Source organism: Peromyscus californicus, unplaced genomic scaffold (assembly GCF_007827085.1).
Source record: "Peromyscus californicus insignis strain IS unplaced genomic scaffold, ASM782708v3 Scaffold_8__1_contigs__length_139910024, whole genome shotgun sequence".
NCBI lineage: Eukaryota > Metazoa > Chordata > Mammalia > Rodentia > Cricetidae > Peromyscus > Peromyscus californicus.
The window spans coordinates 104,529,319-104,552,816 of record NW_026294606.1 but is presented as its reverse complement, the minus strand read 5'-3'; the positions used below and the strand labels follow the sequence as shown (position 1 = coordinate 104,552,816).

Sequence of the window (23,498 nt, the reverse complement as noted above, 5' to 3'; positions counted from 1 at the left end):
CGAGTTCCAGGAAAGGCGCAAAGCTACACAGAGAAACCCTGTCTCGAAAAACCAAAAAAAAAAAAAAAAAAAAAAAAAAATAGTTGTTTAGAATGCAATGGTGGCACCCTTTCCATGTTTCTTGGAATTCTGCTTAAACATGATGGCTATTAATTAAGCTCACACTGGGCCAGCTGAATCTGACTCCTTTCATACTACACCATGTGCTGGACAAGCCCCTCATGTGAGTCTCACATACAGAAAACTTCAGGAACTGCTTTATATATTTGTGACATTCAACTTTGAGCGCAAATAAAATCAACTAGCCTTTGAAAAATATACTGCTACCTGGCTTCCTTTTAGAGGTTTTGATTTAATATGCCCAAATGAGAGCCTGAAAGTCTTTATTTTTTTAAGGTTTCACATGGGCTAATGGTTGTAAAGGAAGGGCTGGAGTGATGGCTCAGAGCCATGGTTCTCAACCTTCCTGATGCTGCAACCCTTGAATACAGCTCCTCGGGTTGTGGGGACCCCACCATAGAGTTACTTTTGTTGCTACTTCATAACTGTCATTTTGATACTGTTATTAATCTAAATATCTGTGTTTTCTGATGGTCTTAGGACCTTTGTGAAAAGGTCAGTTGACCCATGTCCTCCTTCCCCAAAGGGGTTGCGTCCCCCAGGTTGAGAACCACTGGTTTAGAGGGTGAGAGCACTTGCAGTGCAGCCATGAGAACTTGTGTTTGGATACCCAGGACCCATGTAAAAAGCTGGGTGTGATCACACATGTGCCTGTAAGCCCAGTTCTGTGCAGGGAAGAGACAGGAGGATTGCTGGGACTTGCTGACCACCAGCCTAGGTTCAGGCTAAGTGAAAGACTCTGTATCAAATGAATAGGGTAGAGAGGGATAGAGCAGGACACCTGACTTCCTCCTCTGGCTCCCTCATACACACAGGCACATGTACTTACATATGTATGCATATGCCACACACACATATACACGCACATGCACACACACAAGTTGAGAATGACTGGAATTCAAATTTGGAAAAAAAAGTGTTAGTCTTGGTGTGGTGGCACACAACCTTTAACCCAGCACTCGGGAGGCAGACAGAGGCAGGCAGAGGCAGGCAGATCTCTGAGTTCGAGGCCAGCCTGGTCTACAGAACAGGTTCCAGGACAGCCAGGACTACACAGGGAAACCCTGCATCAAAAAACAAACAAACAACAAACAAAAAACCAACCAACCAACTAAAAAAACAACAAAAAACATATTAATAAGATCACTTTAAATTTTATATATCCTCAGATTCACAGTTTATCTCCTGCATCCTGTGCAATTTTAAGATATCCTAAAACCAGTGGTTTCAGGGTAGTGTTCCTGAGTGGGTCAGTCCCTGAATTTTATTGAGTGAGCCGTTATTTTTACTACCTTTTCTTTAAAAGTAGGAGGTAAAAGTAATAATGCGTAGACAATACAGGAAGCATATTTTACCCCTTAACCAGAATTCGCTGTGCTTGGCTAGTGACGAGTCATTTGTGAGACGGTATGATTGTCACTCCAAATCCGACCCTCCAGCTCTTTGTGTGGCTGTCATTGTTGCTAAGCAGCATTTCGCTGGAGCTCCCGCTGAGAACATTAGCTGCTGCCTGTCAGCTCTGACTTAGCTTGCCTGTTTAATGGGAATTGTGCTCCTGATTGTGTCCAGGCCCCTCACTCCTTCAGTTCACTGACCCCATGTTACTCAGCAGGGTGATTTGTCCCTCTGGTGTATCTGGTTCCTGAAGCCTTCCCCATCCAGGTCTGTTTCTGTCTTGGGGTGCTGGGTGGAAGGGGGGTGGTCTAAAAGCTGATCGGACTTGAGCTTCTGTCCCTCCCTCCCTCATTCCTAATTAAGGAGCAGTGGGGTTGGACTGGACAAAAGATGAAGTGGTCCATTAACTCACCCTTCGCACAGGTTAGTTAAAACGTTCCAGAACAAAAAGAACCACCAGGAAGTACCAAACTGTCCTTTGTCATTTCACTGCTAGTGATGATATTGGGATATTATTTTGAAGCACACACATGCCACAGTCACATGTGTGCACACACAAAGAAAATAAGTTATAAATTGTTTGGTTGATACTATTAGGAATGAAGACTTTTGGTATATGAAAAACATATAAAAACCAAAGAACTTGCATAAAAGCCAGATACTCTTGAATTTCAGTTGGAAATATTAGAATGAATGCATGATTAATGTTTTTGTTTTTAAAAAATGGGAAATCCTAGTGTGGTCCACTGTCAATGCCAGGGACAATGGCAGTCCGCAGCAGTAAGTGCCCTAGGTCCAGAGTGGAGTCTATAAATACCGTTTTCTACTCAGGTGCTCAGAACTCTCTGAGATAAAGGTTGATTTGAGGTCTAGGGCGAAGATTGTACATTATAAACTTCCAGCAGCTTCATGTGCCCAGGCACAAGGAAGCTGTCTGAATTTAATGAGGCCGTGGCAGTAGCAGTCAGGAGCCACCTTGAAGGGACTCCTGCTGCAGCACACAGCACAACTACAGTATTCAGAGGTCAGTGGCATCGAAGACAGAAAATGGTTTTTAAAAGCTCACAGGATTCTTTAGAGATTGTTAGGGCATTTGGTCTGTATTTTGTAAATTGATAATCAAAGGGAATGGAGAAAGCACTTGTCTTGCTTTTCCTATAGTAATTAGATGCCAGCAAAATCAGATAAGCAAGGAAGGGACATTTTTCTCCATAGGAGAATCACAGGGCTGGCAATTCGGATAATTACTGGTAGACTACTTACCCTGCAGGATGATCACAGCCAGGACCATTAAAAAAGAACTAGAAAATTACATTTTGCAAACCTTTATGAAATTATAGATTTAGGTAATGATTACCATTGTCTGCCAAAATGATTAGAAGGGCTGTGAATGGAAGACTTTATATGTGTTAGGCCCAAAATACCCAGTGAAACTGACTGCCTCCTCCATATTATAAAAAATTTCAAGTTTGAAATAATTTTTAGTAATGCTATTTATTTTTTTTCTTTTTAAAGAATTTATTTTTATTACTTTTGAAGTGTGTGTACATATGTACCTGAGCACAGGTGCCTTCAGAAGACAGAGGAGTTAGAGTTCCTAGATCTGGAGGCAGTTGTGAGTCAACTGACTTGGATGCTGGAAACCGAACTTGGGTCCTCTGGAAGATCAGCAGGTGTTCTTCACCACTGAGCCATCCCTCCAGCCCCTTGGTGGTTTTGGTTGTTGTTGTTGTTGTTATTGTTTTTGTTTATTTTTTTGTTGATTTTGGTTTTTCGAGATAGAGTTTCTCTGCATAGCCATAGCTGTCTTGGAACCAGCTCTGTAGACCAAGCTGGCCTCTAACTCATAGAGATCCACCTGCCTCTGCCTTCCAAGTGCTGGGATTAAAGGTTTGTGCCGCCACCAATTGGTTTTGGTTTCTGAAGCAGTGTCTCATTAAGTAACCCTGGCTGACCTGGAACTTGCTATATAGACCAGGCTAGCCTAGAACTCACAGAGATCCTCTTGCCTCTACCTCCCCATTGCTGGGATTACATTTGTGTACTGCCACACCTGGCTTTTGTTTATGTGTGTGTATAAAACACAATAATTGTACATAAGAATGGGAAATACTTATTTATTGAAAGAATTTTGTAGTGAATACCTTGTACCCACTTCCTATATAGATATTGCCATTAGAATTTTATTATACTTCATTGCATCTTTATTCATGATTTCATTCCTTTGCATCTTATTTTTCTTCTCTTTTCTTTTTTTTTGGTTTTTCGAGACAGGGTTTCTCTGTGTAGCTTTGCACCTTTCCTGGAACTCACTTGGTAGCCCAGGCTGGCCTCGAACTCACAGAGATCCGCCTGGCTCTACCTCGTGAGTGCTGGGATTAACGGCGTGTGCCACCACTGCCCGGCTGCATCTTATTTTTCATGTACATCTCAGGGTTAATGCAGATAGCGGTGCTTAGGGACTGCGCTGAATATTTTGGCATGGACATATTGGTCTTATGTCACCACTGATGGACAGACAGGTGTTGTGTGTCGCCACAGTAGGAAGCATAGAGCTCTTGGGAAAGATTCTGACCTTAGCACAGAACCTTGAACCTATGTCTAATGAAGGAAATGCAGACACTAGCATACTATGTTAAGCAAAGCCACAAGGAAGCAATCTGCCAGATCCAGAATGTGAAAATCTACAGTGCATGTGTTTCTGTTTCCTCATCAAATAAATGTTATTAAAAAAAAAAAAAAAAGAATCAAGCTGGGTGTGGTAGCACATGCCTCTAATCCCAACACTCGGTAGGGAGAGATAGGTAGATCTCAGTGAGTTCAAGGCCTGCTTCGACTACATAGTGGGTTCCAGGACAGCCAGAGCTACATAGTGAGACCCTGACTCAAAAAACCAAAATAAATAAACAAACAAATAAGAGAACCAGTACTGGGTTTAGATAAATAACTGGGGGGTGGAGAGGTGGCCCAGTCAATGAAGTGCTTACCATGCAAGCACGAGGTAACATCTGTAACCCCAGCACTTGTGGGGTTGCAAGAGGTGGTGGAGACAACAGACCTCTGGCTCTTACTAGCCAGCTAGTCTGCCAACTGAGATGCCGCATCTCATAAAATTGAAAGCAACAGAGGAAAAGACCTAAAGTCCTTCTCTGCCCTTAGCCTGTGTGCAGACAAACGCATACACACATAAATTAAAAATATTATAGGCAAATTGTGGCTAGGCATGGTGGCATGCACCTTTAATGCCAACACTCAGGAGGAAGGGGCAGGAGTATCTCTGAGTTTGAGGCCATCCTGGTATACATAGAGAATTTAGAGAGTTACAGGCCAGCCAGGGCTATACAGTAAGACCCAGTCTTAAAAAGAAAGGAATTATATGAAATATTTTTGTAACAGTTGTGGACCAGGCTTTAGGAGTTATTAAAAAAAGTTGAGTATAATAATAGCATGGTAGTAATGTCAAAGCCAAATCTCCTTACCTGTTATAAATGCATATTGAAGTACTTATAAATAAGAGAGTAAATATTCAGAGTGTATTGGAATGGCATAGTATCTGTGTTATGGTATGTGGAGAAACGAGGCATGCCGTGGGTCTGTCTACTATTGGGGTCCTCCACCAGCTCTCAAGTTCTTTCAGCCCAAGATTATGTATTGAGCTTTGTGCCATCTTACTCTTCTAGGTACTAAGGACACAATGCTAACAAAACAGACATGTATCTGCATTCATGGAGCTGACATTCACATATGGGGAAATAATAAATAAGAAAGCAAAGAGTGGAGCTGGAGAGATGGCTCAGCAGTTGAGAGTAATGGCTGCTCTTCCAGAGGACCAGGGTTCAAATCCCAGCACCCACATGGCAGCTCACAACTGTCTGTAACTCCAGTTCCAGGGGAACAGACACCCTCATACAGACATACATGCAGGCAAAACACCAATGCACATGAAATAAAAAAATAAATAAATCATTACATTAAAAAAAGGAATGCAAAGAATGTCATATGGTGATAATTTCATTATGACATGTGTCAGATGGTGATCATTTCTGGAGAAAAATAGAACAAGGAAAAGGGCTGATAAGTAGGTGGCCATGGAGAGCCACAGTGAGATTACTTCTGAGTGAAGACCTGTATGTAGCCAGGGAAGCTGGGAGCTATTGAGATGTCCAGATAGAGGGAGTATGCCCCCAGTGTATCAGGACCAGCAAGGAGCCCAGTGTCAGTGCAGGGCAGTGAGCAAGCTTCTTAGTCTGCCCTTTCAGAAACTTCGTCCTTTGCACACTACTGAGCTGAATCACTATAATCAGCAGAGTAGAAATGGTTCTTCATGGTGTTTTTCTTTTTTTGATGTTAATTTTGTGTGTGTGACATAAGTAACACAGACTCATTACAGAAACAGAACACAAGAGTGCCTAGTATAAAGACAAGGTATTGATTGACCTGATCTCCCTGGAAACCGTAGACAGGCATCAGCAGAGCAGGTGTGTGTGTGGGGGGGATGATAGTAGAGAAAGGATGATAGTAAAAATCAAAAGCTACAAAAAACAGAGGTCATTAGCAACTTGAGAAAGTGAGAATGTCTGCATGGAGAGAAGTTAAGAAGCAAAACTTGAACCTCAACAGAGCTGTTGAGATATTTTTAAACAGAAAAGGAGACTGGCATGGTGGGCATGCCCATAATCCTAGCACAGAGACCAAAGCAGGAAGGTTGCCACATGTTCTAGGCCAGCCTGGGCTACATAGTGACATTGTCTCAAGAAAAAAAGAAGGAAGGAGGGAGGGAGGGAGGGAGAGAGAGAGAGAGAGAGAGAGAGAGAGAGAGAGAGAGAGAGAGAGACTCTCTCCCCAAAGCAGACAAATAACCAAACAAGAGCAAAGAAAAGGGGAAACAGTGTAAGTCACTTCCGCAGAAGCCTGGGAATAACAGAAGCACTAGCTACGCTTCGAAGATGGGACTGAATGCAGAGTACAACTCGGTGTTAGGGCTATCTGAGATTTAGGGGAACCTTTGATTCTTTTCTGCAACTTCAGATATCCCCCAATGAAAGAATAGAGGCTTTTTTAAAATTTTTTTGTTATGTGGTACACGTGTATAAGGCGGGAGGCCTCGTGGAGGTCAGAGGATGGCTTTGTGGAGTTGGTTCTCTCCTCTCCTCTCATCTTATCTTTCTTTCTTTCTTTTTTTTTTTTTTTACAGTAGTTTCTCTGTGTAGCCGTGGCTGTCCTAGAACTCACCCTGTAGACCAGACTGGGCTCAAGCTCAGAGATCCACCTGCCTCTGCCTCCCGAGTGCTGGGGTTAATGATGTACGCCACCCCACTGGCTCTCCTTTCATCTTGGGTTCCAGTGATCAGACTCAGTTGACTAGCTTATAGGGCAAGTACTTCTCTACCTGCTGAACCATCTCACCAGCCTAGAGGTTTACTCTTACTAAATGTTGAAGTCAGGGAACTCTGACTGAAAAGCAGGAGACTTATTCTCATGGATGTGTTCTATCTCATCTCTCCCCACCTGACTGTGGTTCTACTGAGTCAACTGCTTATAATTACTTTACTCTTTAATAATAACATTAGGTATTTGCTGTTTACCAGGCTCCATTCTGAACACATGACAGGTATTAGCTCATTTAATCCTCTTAGTGATCCTATGGAGGTGTGTAACTTGCTGACGAAGTGCTGACAGAGTGGAAGGGGTTGGAGGCTGACTGGTGATGTAGTGCATTTCAGCAGGCTGCTGAGAGGTGCTGAACGCAAGGACTCTCGCTCGGGTGGTGGTAAATAGAAAACTCCCCTAAGTCCTAAGAGGCTTCAGTCATTGTGGACCTCTTCCTGGGTTGGCAGCCCCATCACAGTCACAGCAGGGTAAGCTGCTGTCAAAAGTGGTGCTCCAGGAAGCCAGTCTGGTTGGACACTGAAGGAGTCCTAGCACTTGGAAGGAGGATCAGAAGTTCAAGCTCATCCTTGGCTACATAGTTCAAGCCACCCTGGGCTACATCAGACCCTATCTCAGTGTCCTTATCACAAACAAAAGGAAGTTTAGGAGAAAGGGATTTTGTTGATGACATACATTAATACCTGGCCATTGCTTCATAGTTAACAGTTCCCAGGTTCTTTAATAATTTTTTTTATTCTTTGAAATTTTCGTACATTTATGCAATGTATTTTGATCATTCACTGCTCCCTTCCTCCAGCTCAGTGCCTCGGGACCTTGTGTCTCTCTCAATTCCATGTTCTCCTGATTCTCAGTCGTTTGTTTTGTTTTTACATGCACACAAACAGAAAGCTTCTTCCCTAAGAGTAGGATCATATTTGTTTTCCAGCCTTTTTATTTTATTGTTTTGTTTTGTTTTTTTCAAGACAAGGTTTCTCTATGTACCCCTTGGCTGTCCTGGGACTTGCTCTGTAGATCAGGTTAGCCTTTAACTCAGAGATCCTCCTGTCTCTGCCTCCCAAATGCTGGGATTAAAGACGTGCACCACCATGCCTGGCTGCCAGCCTTTTTAAAACAGTACATAATGGGTCAGGTGAGATGGCTCAGTACATAGAGGTGCTTGCCACCAAATCTCACAACCTGAGTTCAACCCCTGGAACCCATTTGGTAGAAGGAGAGAACAGATTCCTACAAATTGTTCTGACCTCCACACACATGTGGTATGTGTGTGTGCATCACATGAGAATAAGCAAATGTAATGTTTTTAACATTAAAAAATATGTTAGAAAGGAGTTTAGGAAAAGCTAGCTCTAGCAATTAAACAAGTCTTGTGCTAACATAGAGGCTAAATAAAAACAAGGCACACTTTAAAACCTTTTCGACGGCACAACTAGGTGGCCCCAAATGGTATATAAATCAGTAACATCCCAGGGTCAGAGAGGGAGGTGGAAATTGCCGGCATTGTTTCTGTGCATGGAACATTTAAATAGCCTTTCCAGTTTCCTGCCTTGTCCCAGAAGACAAGTGTTAACAGGCCATTCTCCCAGCTTTACGCTTGCAGTGAGGATTCTAGCATAGCATGTGATTTGTCTCGAGAGTTAAACATGCAACCTTGCATAGTGTTTAGAGGCTTATTACAACCTATCCTACCCTTCCCATTTACAAAATGATATCTCCCCTTTGAGCCATTAATCCTGAATATACACGTGTGCATGAGTACGTGCGTGAATGTGTGTCTGCTGTTGTTTGTTCAAAGGAGTTTGTACTTAAGATGATTATACCAGGCTCAGTTCAAATGATGCTGACCAAATTAATTCTATTTAAAGGTTATTGATAGCCCACACTATTACGTAAAATCTGTGTGTGAACTATCTTAAGTCTGTAGAAACATGTAACTTAGAATATGACTCTGAATCATTTATAGATTGATTGGAGATGCTGGCTTATAAATAAAATTGGGTATCTTCTTCCATATTCATTGCTTACTAGAATTAATACTATCAGATGTGGAACTGAGACATCTCCAAGGAGGAAACCTCCTTCAGATAACATTTTAAATGGTCAGAAAGTAATATTTATTTTTATGTATGTATTTGATCAAATATGTGTGTACCTGTGTGTCTGTGGAGGTCAGAGGATGACCTTGGGCATTGATTTTTCTCTCCCTTTCCAACTTGATTTTGAGACAAGATCTCTCTTGCATTTGTTGCTGGGCTGTATACTCCAGGCAAGCTGACCTGTAAGGTTCCAGAAGCCTTCCAGGTGGGACTCTTCCACTCTGTGACATTCCTCATGTCTCTGCCTCCCATGTCACTCTAGGAGTGCTGGGGTTACAGACACATGCTGCCGTTGCCAGCTTTACAGTGGGTTCTGAGTATCTGAACACAGTCATCAGTCTTGCCTGGCAAGTGATTTTACTCACCTAGTCATTTCTCTGGCCCAGAATTATTTTATTACTTTATTTATTTATTTGTTTGTTTGTTTATTATTTACTTTTTGGTTTTTCAAGTTTCTCTGTGTAATAGCCCTGGCTGTCCTGGAACTCACTCTGTAGACCAGGCTGGCCCCAAACTCACTGAGATCCACCTGCCTCTGCCTCCTGAGTGCTGGTTTAAAGATGTGTACCACCACTGCCCAACAAATTTTTTTGAGATTTTATTTTTTATGTGTATGTTTGTTTGCCTGAATGTACATATGTCTACCATGTGTAAAGTCTCCACAGAGGCTAGAAGGACAGCATTTGAGCCCCTGGGACTAGAGTTAAAGACAGTTGTTAACTGCCATGAGGGTGCTGGGAATTTAACCTGGGTCCTCTGGAAGAGCAGCCAGTGTTCTTAATCACTGAGCCATCTCTGCGACCCCCAGGGTTTACTTTTTAGAGCAGTTTTAAGTTCACAACTAGATAACAAGATTTTGCGTATACAGAGGTTTCTCATGTATCTCCTGTGCCCACATGTCCCTGGCCTCCCTGTTACTACCACAGAGCAATACCTTTGTGACTTCTTTATCTCTTTGTGTGTGTGTGTGTGTGTGTGTGTGTGTGTGTGTACATGCATGTGTTTCCTGGGGACTTAACCCTTCTACCTGCTAGATGGGCAGTCTCTACCCCTGAGCTACATTCCAGGCCCCTTTGTTGTAAGTGATGAATCTACACTAACACATCCTTATCACTCAGAGTCTATAGCTTACATTAGGGTTCCCTCTGGATGTTGTGCAGTTAATAGGTTACACATGTCTACCATTCTAGTGTCCTAGGACTAGATTCACTATCACACCTGTCCTCTGTGCTCTATCTAGTCATCTCTTTCTCACTTGTACCCTTTCAGTGGGCTTCTTCACTCTGTAGTATTTCTCCTTACTGATGTTTCTCCATGTCTTTTCATGGCTTAATAGGTCACTTACAGTTCTGACTGATTTCCTATTGTCTTGTTTTTAAAGATTCATTTATTTATTATGTATACAGAAGAGGGTGCCAGATCTTATTACAGATGGTTGTGAGCTACCATGTGGGTGCTAGGTATTGAGCTCAGGACCTCTGGAAGAGCAGTCAGTGCTCTTAACCTCTGAGCCATCTCTCCAGCCCATGATCTCCTATTGTCTTGACAAATCAGTTTATTTATCCACTTACCTTATAAAGGACATCTTGGTCATCACCAAGCTCTGAGAATAATGATTAGAGCAGCTTTATATAAACAACCATCTGTAGGTTTTTCTGTGACCATAAGTTTCTACCTCCCTTGGGTAAATATCAAATGCAATGGCTGTCTGGGACAAGGGAGAATTCTTTTCTTTATAAGAAATGGGTTCTTGGGACTGGGTTTATAGCTCAGTGGTAGAGCCCTTGCCTAGTATGAATTAAGCAAGACCCTAGGATTGCTTGCCAGTTCTGAATTAGAAAAAGAAAGACAAGAATAACAAAACCCTGCAATCCCATCACTTAGGAGGTAGAGGAAGTAGGGGAATCAGTCATTCATGGCCATGCTCAGCTGTGTATCCAGTTGGAGGCTAGCCTGGGCTACATGAGACCCCCATCTCAAAAGACAACTAGAGTGCTTGCCTTAGCATGCAGGAAGCCCTGAGTTTGATTTCCTAGCAGCACATAAATTTGGCATGGTAACACATACCTATAATCCCAACCCGTGGGACTTGAAAGGAGGAAGAACAGAAGTATAAGACCATCCTTAACAACATAGCAAGTTCAAGGCCTGCCTGGGCTATATGAGTATATAAGACTGTCTCAAAAAAAAAAAAAAAAAAAAAAAAAGACTTGATACTACGCATGTAAAATACTTAGAAGCGTCTGCAATTGCTAAGCTCCTGAGGGTTCTGGGTGGAGTAGAGAGCGCTATATCCTCATGCATTGTCCTCTCCAACGTGTCACTGTAGCTTTCAAAACATCCTATGTAAACTGGCGATTGTAAAACAAAGCAGAAACACACAGAGCAGCACTCTTGCTATGCAGTACCAGCCGTTATGTTCTCGTGGTGCTGAAGATGATGGAGACATAAGACACATGGACTTGACGTTTGTTTCTTACCCCGTCACTGATGCGGATTTCCTCCTTTGGTAGGTGGTGGACTTTGTAGCAGCCACACTACAGAGAGCATGCGCGAGCCTGGCCCATGCGGCAGAGAGCACCGTGGAGTCCCAGACACTGAGCATGTGCATGGGCCTGGTGGCCGTCATGCTAGGAGGAGCTGTTCAGGTGAGTTGTGGGTGTGAGCGAAACTTGAATTTTGAGTAGGGAAGAAGACCTGCTGCCTTTCTTCCATATCTTCAAGGAAAAAAAAAAAAAGAATGATATTATATTCAGGTGAACCAGGATGGCCAACTTGGTATGTTAATGAGAATCATCCCTAACCTAGATGGTAAGCATGCCACTTCACACTGACCTGCCGAATGTCACTGTTGAAAAGACAGGGCTCTTTCCTACAAAGAACAAGCTTGTTTTGGAAACATTGAGCATAGTGTTTTGTGCCTGAGGCAGACATTCAGTTCTCTGGCTCTCACTCTCCAAAGAGTTGGTGGGAAATCCTTACAACCTCTTGGCTGCTCAGATGGCATTCGTTTTGCAGAGTTCCACTTTAGCTCAGGATCCACCGTTTAGCCCATACTTTGCAGTACACTTAAGCCTGCTCCCAGTCACTTTTAAGAGTTTTGTTTTGTTTTTGTTTGAGGCAGAGTCTCATGTAGCCCAGACTGGGCTTGAATTCAATGACATTGATGATATTCCTTCCTACCTCCCAACACTGGGATTACAGGTGTGCACCACCAGGGCCAGTTTAGCTTATGTGATTTTTGCATAGTTAACTTGTGGTTTTTAAGCTCTATTTCTATTTTTAAATTATGTGTATGTCTATGTGTACATGAGTGCAGGTGTCTGCTGAGGCTAGAATATGGTGTCAGATCCTCTGGAAATGGATTTGCAGACAACTGTGAGCTGCCCGATGTGGGTCCTGAGAACCAAACACAGGTCCTTTGCAAGAGCAGTCCACTGAGCCATCCTTCCAGCCCTAGTTTATAATTTTTTAATTTATTCATTCAACCGTTATTGATTGCATATTTGCCACATGATAGATACTGAGCTAAAGATCTGGGAATATGGTAGTGGATAAGACAGACATGGCTTATACCTCATACCACAGTCCAGGGAGGGAGGCATACCCACCATGTTTTAAAAATATGATTAGAATTGAGTGGAATGCCTCAAAAGAAGAGGGCAGGGGTGGGGGTGGGGGACCATGAGAACATAACACCTAAGCTAGGCTGAGAGGTCTTCAGTGAGCCAAGGTAGTTTCACCAAGACTTGAAGGAGAAATAGGTGTTTGAGTGTGGCCTGTATAGAACAGGTGAAAGAAACCCTTTCAGTTAAGGAAACTCGTGACAAAGGCTCAGAACCAGAGAAAAGCTTGCGTTTCTTGAGCACTGATGGAGCCAGTGTGGCTGAGTTGTAGAGCCCTGGAGACAGTGCTGGCCGAGGAGAAGGATAGGCAGAGCTAGATTATGCTTGTGGGTGTGACTGGTTAAGTTAGGAGACCACAGGAAAGCAGCAGTCTCAGAGCAGGTATTAACGAAATCAAACTCAACACCCATGAGCAAGGAATGCATTTTGAGTTTGAGCATTCAAATCTGATTTGATTCTTGATATATTGGGATTTGCCTCTCTCTAGACTTAATTTTTCCCTCTGTGTTTCTGGAGATCAAACCCAGGGCCTTTCACTTCCCCGTGTTACATCTCCAACATTCTAACAAGCATATTCAGCCAGCAGCCTGTGTCCCAGACTACAACAGTATATCTCAGTGTCAAAAGGTGGGACACTCCTGCCTGTTCTTAAGGAGAAGAAATATTTTATCTGGGCTAGTTGTCAATGTGAATCCCATTTCTCCCTGGATTTCTTTAGTATTCTTAATTTTATATTTCACATGTCATTTGAGAAAATAAGCTTTTGGCTAAGGTTCCAGAGCCATATTAGATGTAACAAGGAAGGCTTCACAGATGGAATAGCTTAAGTTGGATTGTTACTGGATTTAATTAGCTTAGTTGAGTTTTGTTTTTCTGATTGAATATTAATTTGGATAGTTTCTATAAATTGAAAGCATGGATTATGTGTCTGTGTTGCATCTTCTTATTTAGTGCTTATTTCAGACAATATAACAAATCACAGAACTCTCCCATCTCTCCTCCAGAAGCCTGTTGTTGGAGGCTGGCTGTATTCACTGGCCAGGCCTGACTTGCTAGACCTGCACAGCCCTTGCCCATCCCTGCCCCCCTGTGAGCGGGGGCCCCCCCCCCCCCCCCGACTCATCCCTGCAGCCTGGGCTCCTTGACTGTGCATTTGAAGGGAACAAAAACACATCACCCTCTTTACTTCTGCCCGAGATTTGCTAAGTTTTGTTTGTTTGTTTGTTTCCTGCTTGATTCATGCGCTTACAAGTTCTTTTTCTTTTTTCTTTCTTTTTTTTTTTTTTTTTCTGGTTTTTTGAGACAGGTTTCTCTGTGTAGCCCTGGCTGTCCTAGAACTTGTTCTGTAGACCACTGACTCAGAAATCTGCCTGCCTCTTTCTCCTGAGTGGTGGGATTAAAGGCATGTACCACCACGCCGAGCAAGGGCTTCTTTTTTACATTTTATTTTAGATTTATTTTATTTATGTATATGAATGTTTTACCTCCATATGTGTATGTGTAGCACGTGTGTGCCCGGTGCCCAAGGAGCTCAGGAGAAGGTTGTAGGCTTTCCTGGGACTGGAGTTTGGATGGTTCCAAGCCTCCATGTGGGTGCTGGGAATTGAATCCGGTTCTCTGGAAGAGCAGCCGGTGCTCTTAACCACAGAACCATAGTGATGCTAGGTTTGTCTTGTATTCACAAGAAAGTCACACTTGGAGACTGTGCTGTTAAGTGACGACGGTCACTCTAAGTCTTTGCTGTAGGGCCTAGAACACCATGCTCTGCATCGTCCCTGTTAGGAGTCGTTGTTCTGGCCAATGAAACAGAATCTAACAGCATCGGGGACTTTCTTCATTCCTTTCTAGTTCATGTAATTAAGGTGACTATTAAAACATCTGGGAAGAGGAGTTAATTTGGAGAAAGTACAGGTTTAAGATTGCTAACAAGACGACTGTAATTCCATACTCATTTCCTAAATTCCAGGTTTGGTCATCAGTAAAAGTATTACATTGGGGAGTCTTTCCTGTCCCCCCAGGAAGCAGTTTCTGCTCGGTGTTGCAGAGCTGGTGGGCCCACTGTTGCCCTGGTTAGTGAAGCTGAGCAGGCCGTTCTGGCCTTAGGATAAACTGAAGCTATATCGTGCCAGGGCAGCAATGGGATGTATATTAAAGGCTGGACTCCTAACCTTTAAGCCCAGATTTCATAGTGAGGTTTATTACTGAGAGACCAAAGGTGTATCTTCTTTCTAAAGGGACAGTCGTCTAGTTTCCCTTGTTCCGTGCTATTTACGTCGTCTTGTCTCGTTCCTTTCCCTTGTTTCTTCCATCCATTCTTTCTTTCTACCTTCCTTTCTTTGCCAAAGGCCATTGCTTTAACTCCTCCTTCACTGGGCTGGACACTCTCTCTATAGAACATCATTCATTCTTAATTGCTGTTGCCTCTCGAGCAGGCATTTCCTGCTTTCTGCTCATTATTAATAAGCCTGCTACAGCAGCTAATAAACAGCTTGAATGGATGGAAAAAAGGCAGGAAGAAAAAAAGAAAGGAAAAGAGTATTTTTAGCAAATGAGGCAAGTTTGGTTTTTTTCTTCTTTTGTTTTTTACTTTTTTCTCTTTTAATGTTTATCAAAGGACATAGGCTTTTAAAAGTTTAAAAACACTGCCCTCTCCCTTAATGGGCAACTGCAGACCTCAGTAAACCATGGATGTGTTGGGAACATTAGTCACGTGTTGCTACAGGGAAAGGAGATCCACACGTAGTGTTTTCACAGGCCTCTTGCTTATTATCCCCTAGGTAACCTGAGTGTTTTCTCAGAATTTCAAGCATTACTAGGTAGGTGTTTGCTGCCTAAAAGATCCCTTACTTAGAAAGCACAGTCCCTTCAGCCAGGACCCTGCACAAGCTAAGCTGCTGCTCTCCCCCTTGCTATGTCCCTCGCCTTAGTTTTGAATCTCCATGTGACCATTTGTGCATCAAAAGCCAAAGGAAGAGCCAGGGGTCTTGCTCTGTCACTCTCTGCCTGTTCCCTTGAAGCAGAGTCTCTCAGTGTCTCCACCTCCCAGCCCTGAGATAGAATGGGTGCTGGGGATTCAAACTCAGGGCCTCGTGTTTATACAGTGAGTGCTCTTACCCGCCAAGCCATCTGCTCAGCCCCCAATTTTACATCAGTGTCAGTAAGATGGCTCAGCAGGCAAAGGCACTTGCTGCACAGACCTGAAGACCCGAGTTCGATCCCCTGAACCCATGTAAAAGTGGAGTGAGAGAGCCAACTCCACAAAATTGCCCTCTGACCTACGCATGCATGAAGAGGCACTGTGTCTCGGGCATAACCGAGTACACGTGTGCACATACACATGCACAATAAATTAAATAAGTTTTTTTTGTTTTTTTTTTTGGTTTTTCGAGACAGGGTTTCTCTGTGTAGTTTTGTGCCTTTCCTGGACTAGCTCTGTAGACCAGGCTGGCCTCGAACTAATAGAGATCCACCTGCCTCTGCCTCCCAAGTGCTGGGATTACAGGCGTGCGCCGCCGCCACCGCCGCCGCCGCCGCCGCCGCCACCACCACCACCCGGCATAAATAAATTTTTTTTTTTTTTCAGAGCTGAGGACTGAACCCAGGGCCTTGCGCTTTGCTAGGCAAGCGCTCTACCACTGAGCTAAATCCCCAACCCCATAAATAAGTTTTAAAATGATCTTTTAGTTAGATAAGGACTAGTTGTCTCCAGTGCCTTTTGCTATTGCGATTTAGCCATCTAAAAATGGAATTATCTTCATTGTGTTCATTTATGAACATTGTTAAAGATTTTCAGAGCCTTATATAATTTTTATAAAATTATTTCTGTTGTTACCAGTGTCCTGTGTAGTTGTTTTTTTTTTTTTTTTTTTTTAAACCTGCTTTAAACTAGGTTTGATGTAGTGCTTTCAAGATCTAGAATCTGACCAGGTATGGTGGCACACACCGTTAATCCCAACACTTGGGGTGTTGAGGGGGATGCAGAGGTAGGCAGATCTCCAGAAGTTCAAGGCCAACCTGGTCTTCATAGTGAGTTCCAGGACAGCCAGGGCTCTGTAGAGAGAACCAGTCTCAAAAACAAAAACAACAAAGCAGTCGGGTGGTGGTGGCTCACACCTTTAATACCAGCACTTGGGAGGCAGAGGCAGGCCGATCTCTGTGAGTTCGAGGCCAGCCTGGTCTACAGAGTGAGTTCCAGGACAGACAGAGCTGTTACATAGAGAAACCCTGTCTCAAAAAAGCAAAAACAAGCTTACAAAAACCCCAACAAAACAAAAAGATCTAGAATCTTTCAGGACTGCTAACATCCAAAAACCTAGCAGAAATAAGTATTTTTTGAAAGATTCATTTATTATCTATTTGTATTTGTGTGTAAGAGTGTATATGCACATGTGTGCACCTGTGTGTGTGCAGAGGCCAGAACAGGGTATGAAGTGTCCTCCTGTATTACTCTTTACTTACTGTTTTGAGGCAGGGTTTCTCTACTAGGCTAGAAGCCAGGGAGTCCCAATAATCCTCCTGTCTCCACCCTACTTGGAGCTGGGATTACAGGTGTGCATGGAAAGTGTAGCTTCTCATGTGGGTGCTGGGATTTGAACTCTGGTCCTCTTGATTATACAGCAGGTGCTCTTAACTCTGAGCCACCTCTCCAGTCCCAGCAGTATTAAAGGATGATTTTAGTCAAAAGTTTAATTTTTATATTCCAAAATATGACTTTTTGTTCATTATAGTTTTCTTTTGAGACAGAATCCCAGGGTGTTCTATAGCTCATTATGTAGCCCTAGCTGGCATTGAACTCAGGGTAATCCTCCTGCTCCAGTCTCCCCATTGTGATGACAGACATGAGATTGTAACTTCTTCACTTTACACTTAACTGTATTCTGGCTTACGATTCTGGGCATCAAATGTAGGAACTAATCAGCACTTTATCTCAGGGATACAGATGTGTGTGCTCATTAACTTACAAACGTGCCTGTATGTGGCCAGTGTTCAATAAATGTTAGCTGTAATTATTTAGCAAATAGTTCTTAAGTGTTTGTCCTAGGTAGTGTGCTGATAGCACCGTGAACATGGCATGATTGTTGTCCCTTTATTCACTTATTAACATTTTCTACATTAATTTTACTTACTGTTTTTCAATTTTCGTTTTATAGTTGAAATCCAGTGATTTTGCAGTTCTGAAGCAGCTGCTGCCTCTGTTGGAGAAGGTCTCTAATACATACCCTGACCCTGTCATCCAAGAACTCGCTGTTGATCTCCGAATTACCATCTCTACTCATGGAGCCTTTTCCACTGAGGCTGTAAGTACAGCTGCCCAAAGGACCCTGGACAAAAAAGACCCGAAATGGAAAATAGAAGAACCGCAACAAACCAGTCATGACACGCCCACAGAAGCAGCTCAGAACCACCCTGAACAAGAACAGGACCCCCCAAGAACAGGCCAGGAGTCCAGTGAGCCACCTAGAGGTGTAACCACAGAACAGTTGCGGGAGGTTCTCTTATCAGCCTGTGATCCCCAGATTCCAACCCGGGCTGCTGCTCTGCGCACTCTTTCCCGCTGGGTAGAGCAGAGAGAAGCAAGAGCCCTCGAGGAACAAAAGAAGCTTCTCCAGGTGAGTAGAACACACTGCCCAGGCACATGGACAGACATTCAGTTCGGGGGTTTTTGTTTTCTGTTGTTCTGAGACAGGATCTTACTGTGGAGCCCTAGTTGGCCTGGAACTCACAGAGATCCACCTGTCTCTGCCTCCTGAGTGCTGGGATTTAAGGCATAAGCCACCATGACTAGCCTAACTCAGGTGTCTTTTAAACATTGACCGTGTGTCAAGCACTGTCCTAGATTATCCTCCAGGAACTTAAATTGTTGAGAAGTCCGATTGAGGTAGGAAGGGTGTAGAAGACCGCATAGGGTTGCTCAATTGAGCATGAATAGAGTGCCAGGATTTTTTTTTTGGTTTTTTTTTTTTGGTTTTTCAAGACAGGGTTTCTCTGTGTAGCTTTGTGCCTTTCCTGGAACTCACTTGGTAGCCCAGGCTGGCCTCGAACTCACAGAGATCCGCCTGGCTCTGCCTCCCGAGTGCTGGGATTAAAGGCGTGCGCCACCACCGCCCGGCTAGAGTGCCAGGATTTTTATATATGAGCAATGTGGTGGATTGCCAGGGGAAAAGGTTGATTTTCATATGACTTTAACACACTGACCAAGTGTGAGCATGTAACAGACAGGCAGTGGGCCAGCGTAAGCCAATTCGCAGAGATGGGCAGGTACCCTTCCTAAGGAAGCCTCACCTTGAGTGGGTCCCTCTTAGAGCAGCGGTGGATCTATCGGGTCTCCTCCACTCTTTGGAGTCCATCACAACAAAAAGCTGTCCTTGATGTTCTAGACTGACGAGTGCATACTGCTTAGGATCTCTCCCTTTTCTGGAAGTCTTTGGGACTTGAGTGAGGATTACAGTAAGAACAAGGGGCGTGGAAACTTTTCTGTCTGAGACCCAATCTCAACTCCTGGGTAGCACACTCAACCTTTCTAAGCCTTGGTAGTGATGATGGTGATCTAGCTATTTGTCTAGCCCTTTGACTGCAAATTATAATTCTGATGGAAAACATTTATGTTAGTTGGTACGATACTGGAAGTATTGTGTAATAATACCTGTTGTTTGTTGAACCAAGCCATATACCCCACTGAAACTGTCTCTCATCCTCACAACTGCAATGTGGTATTAGCCTCATCTTACAGATGAATTGAAGACATACTCCAAGGATTTTCTGGCAGGGATATAATATTGAAACTCACAAATCTTCTTTGAGTGACTATTATCCCCCAAACATCCTGTGAAATGCTAGTTTAGATAGTGCATGCTGGAATCACCTTTGGAATTTCCTTTAACTGCATTTAATCTTCATCTGCTATGTTTACCAAGTTCTGCTAATTATTTTTTACTAAGAACTTCACAGAAATGGCTTTCTTGTGTGTGTGTGTGTGTGTGTGTGTGTATGTGTGTGTGTGTGTATGTGTATGTCGGTGTGTACAGATGTAGAGGCCAGACATCAGCACTGGGTCCTCTGTCATTTTATATCTTATTTTTGAGAGAGTCTCTCACTGGACCTAGAACTCCCGGTAGGTTAAACTGGCTACCTGTCAAGCTTCTGTAATCCTTCGGTCTCCACCTGTCAGTGCTGAGCTTTGAAAAGGATGCCGAAGATCTTCAGGTCTTCACACTTGCACAGTGGGCACTTTCCCCCCTGAAATCATCTTCCCATCCCCTATTCGTCTCCTGTTTCGTTTTTCTTTTTCTGTTTTTTGAGACAAAGTCTCAGGTAGCCCAGGCAATTCTTGAACTTGGTACATAGCCAAGGGTGATCCTGAAAGCCGGATCTTCTTGACTTGTCTCCAAAAGGCTAGGATTACAAGTATGTCCCGTCATGCCAGACTTATTTTTTGAATTTTTGAAATGGAGTCTCATGTAGCCCAGACTGACTTTGAACTCCTGATCATCGGCCTCTACCTCTCAAGTGCTGGGATCACAGGTATGCACCACCACACTCTTGTCCCTTTTATTTTTTAAATTAGTTTTTGGTTATCATGCAAGGAAATGGGTTTTTTGTTACATTTAAATTTGTGTTTTGTGCAGTGGGATGGGTGAGGGTTGTGGGCACCACAGTGAGTATGTGGTGATCGGAGAACCAGTTGTAAGGAGCTGCTTCCAGGGACAGACCTCAGATCTTCTGCCTCGGCAGCAGCCACCTTTACTTGTTCCGAGCTCACTGGCTTCCTGTCTCCTTTTGATTCAGTCCAGGATCCCAACTTGTGGAGGAGTGCCACCTACAGTTAGGGTGGATCTTCCACCTCAATGAATTCAGTCGAGAAATTCCCTCACAGATGTGCCCAGAGGTTTGTTTTTGTGGTGACTAAATCTCATCAAGTTGGCAATCAGGATTAGCTGTCGTCCCTTCCACAGCTGTCCTCCTGGTCCCCATCTCAACTCTTGCTGACCCCTTTCTTCCCACAAACGAAACCCATGCTTTCATGGCATGTATATTTTATAACCCTCTCTGTTCCTCTCTGTCCTCGGCCTTTTAGACCTCTTGTCTTAGTTAGGGTTTCTATTGCTGTAACCAAAAGCAACTTTGAGGAGAAAAGAGTTTGTTTGGCTTGCATATCCTAGGTCACAGTCCATTTAGGGAAGTCAAGGCAGCAGCTTAAGGTAGAACTGTAGAGGCAGGCAAAAACTCTGGAGTAGTTCTGCTTACTGGCTTGCTCCCCTTGGCTTGCTCAGCTAGCTTTCTTACAGCACCCAGGACCACCTGCTCAGGGGTGACACCACCCACATGGACTGGGCCCTCCCATATCAGTTATCAATCAAGAAAATGCCCTCTAGCTTTGCCTACAGGCCAAACTGATGATAAACATTTTCTCAATTGAGAGTCCCTCTTCCCAGATAACCCCAGCTTGTGTCAAGTTGACAATAAAATAAAATAAAATTGAATAGCCTGGACACCTGTCAATTCTTTTTCTGTGGAGTCTTTAAAATATTTCCTATTTTTTATTCTCATAGCTATTACTCTGTATTGTGTCCTTCACTCCATATGCAACCCCAATGTCTTCTAGTCATCATCCCATCTAGACTCATCTTCAGCTCTCCCTCGGTAGTGTAGACACCAGTAGCATGAAGTTGAAATCAAGACTCTGTCGAGCAAAGGACACTGAGTGGTATATGAACAGGCACTCCTACCTTCCCTAGACAGCCATCAGAGGAACGTGAGCACATGCTGCTGTCTTTCCCTTGCTCCCATGGTAGGGCCCAAATTTAACATGCCATCATAGTGTCTTCTAGGTCAACCACACTGCATTTGACACCCTGACAAGTTCCTAATTTGGGAAAGAATAAGAGTAGTTTGTTAGCAATGTCAATCACAGGGCTACAATTTGCAAGGTTTTTAAAAAGTGGAATAGACCTAAAATTGCCTCTGTAATAATAACATCTCTGTCTCCCTTGTAACCCCACGTGCTGTGTTAGCTCAGGGGAAAGCATCAGAATATATCTGGCCACCTATGTTGAAAATGTTTTCCACCATGGGCTAGCACAGAAAAATGTTGAGGACTGTTCTTCTTAAAAATGTTTATGGATAGTATTGTGTGTGAGTATGATGTATATGTGTGAGTGTGGGTACACATATGCCGCAGTGTGTTTGTGGAGGTCAAAGGATAACATTGGGTGTTGGTTTTCTTCTTCCACCATGGGATCCAGGGATCAAACTCAGGTTCTCAGGTTTGCACATCAAGTTTTTACCTGTTGATTATTCTTATATGTGTTGATTTCCATAACTAGTACTGGTATATACTTGATGACTTCAAGAAGTTCCTTCCCGGGGGCTGGAGTGATGGCTCAGCGGTTAAGAGCACTGACTGTTGCTCTTCCAGAAGACCCAGGTTCAATTCCCAGCACCCACATGGCAGCTCACAACTATCTGTAACTCCAAGATCTGACACCCTCACACAGACATACATGCAGACAAAACACCAGTGCACATAAAAAAAAAAAAAAGAAGAAGAAGAAGTAAGAAGTTCCTTCCCCCTAATCCCTCCGGCTCCCTTTAAACTGTTAGTGGAATTGGACTTGAAGCAAATAAACCATTTTCCTCACCAGGTTGGTTCTATGTCAGACCAATTTCTACCAAGAAGAAAAACATTACTCCTCTGAGACAGTGATAAAGGGGCTCCGTGTCTTTTTGCTCTTTGAGAATCATCTTACCCTGTTTTGTGCTTCCAGATATTCTTGGAGAATTTGGAGCATGAGGACACTTTTGTGTATCTATCTGCAATTCAGGGTAAGTTTGTGGACCGGAGATGGCATTCTGTGTACTTGAGGGGTACAACCACAAGATACAACTGGTGATTTTGTCCATCTTTCTGCTTCCTGAGTGGGATACTCTTGAGTGATAAAAGCAGCATTCCTAGAGTTTCCAAAGGGTTCTTATGGAGTTTCAGTGTCTCATAGTGATGAAGTTTTATGTTAACTTTATCATTCTATAGATTAAAGCCCATTTCCTTGGTTGAGAGAGGTAAAGAATAGTTTATACATAAACTCTTACGATGTAACCTTTTCTGGGGCTAGTAAGATGGCTCAGCAGGTAAAGGCACAGGCCCTAAGCCTGAGGGTCCACACAGTGGGAGGGGAGAACTGATTCCTGCAAGTTGTCCTCTGATCTCCATGGGGCACACACACACACACACACACACACACACACACACACACACACACACACACACACACACAAAAGCCACGAAGTTTTGTGTTTTCAAATGTTTTAGGTTTCATTTTAATAGCTTCTGTGTTGTTATTTGTGGTGGTTTTTTTTTTCTGGTTTTGTTTTTGGAGTGTGTGTGTGTGTGTGTGTGTGTGTGTGTGTGTACATTTATACAATCACACTCGAGTGCTAGGGAGTAAATCCAGGTCCTCACACATTCACAAGTAAGCACCTGTAAACTATACCCCAACTTCAGCTTCAGATATTTAATATTTCTTCATTCAAAGAATATATACATAGATGGAGTAGAAAGATGACTCAGCAGCTGAGTGCATACTGCTCTTACAGAGAACTAGAGTTTGGTTCCCAGCATCCATGTTAGCCAGCTCACAATGATGTATAACTCTAGCTCCAGAGGATCTGGTGCCCTCTTTTGGCTCCTGTGGGTATTGCACATATGCAATACCCATACCCATATACACATAAATAAATAATAAAATAAATATTAAAAACCAAAACAAACATGGAGCCAGACGTGGTGGCACACACCTTTAATCCAGCATTCAGGAAACTGAGGCAGGTGGATCTATGCGATTTCCATGCCAGCCTGGTCTACAGAGTGAGTTTCAGG

The 23,498-nt window shown here is 43.3% G+C and overlaps 1 protein-coding gene across 1 annotated transcript in view; it reads left to right on the top strand.

Moving 5' to 3' along the window:
* Window positions 1-23,498, top strand: part of Tango6 (transport and golgi organization 6 homolog) — a 176,157-nt gene that overhangs the window by 44,522 nt on the left and 108,137 nt on the right. The window contains exons 12-14 of the mRNA XM_052726957.1: window positions 11,513-11,647; window positions 17,776-18,234; window positions 22,390-22,447. Coding sequence (XP_052582917.1) covers window positions 11,513-11,647; window positions 17,776-18,234; window positions 22,390-22,447 — 652 coding nt within the window. The remainder of the gene's footprint in view (window positions 1-11,512; window positions 11,648-17,775; window positions 18,235-22,389; window positions 22,448-23,498) is intronic.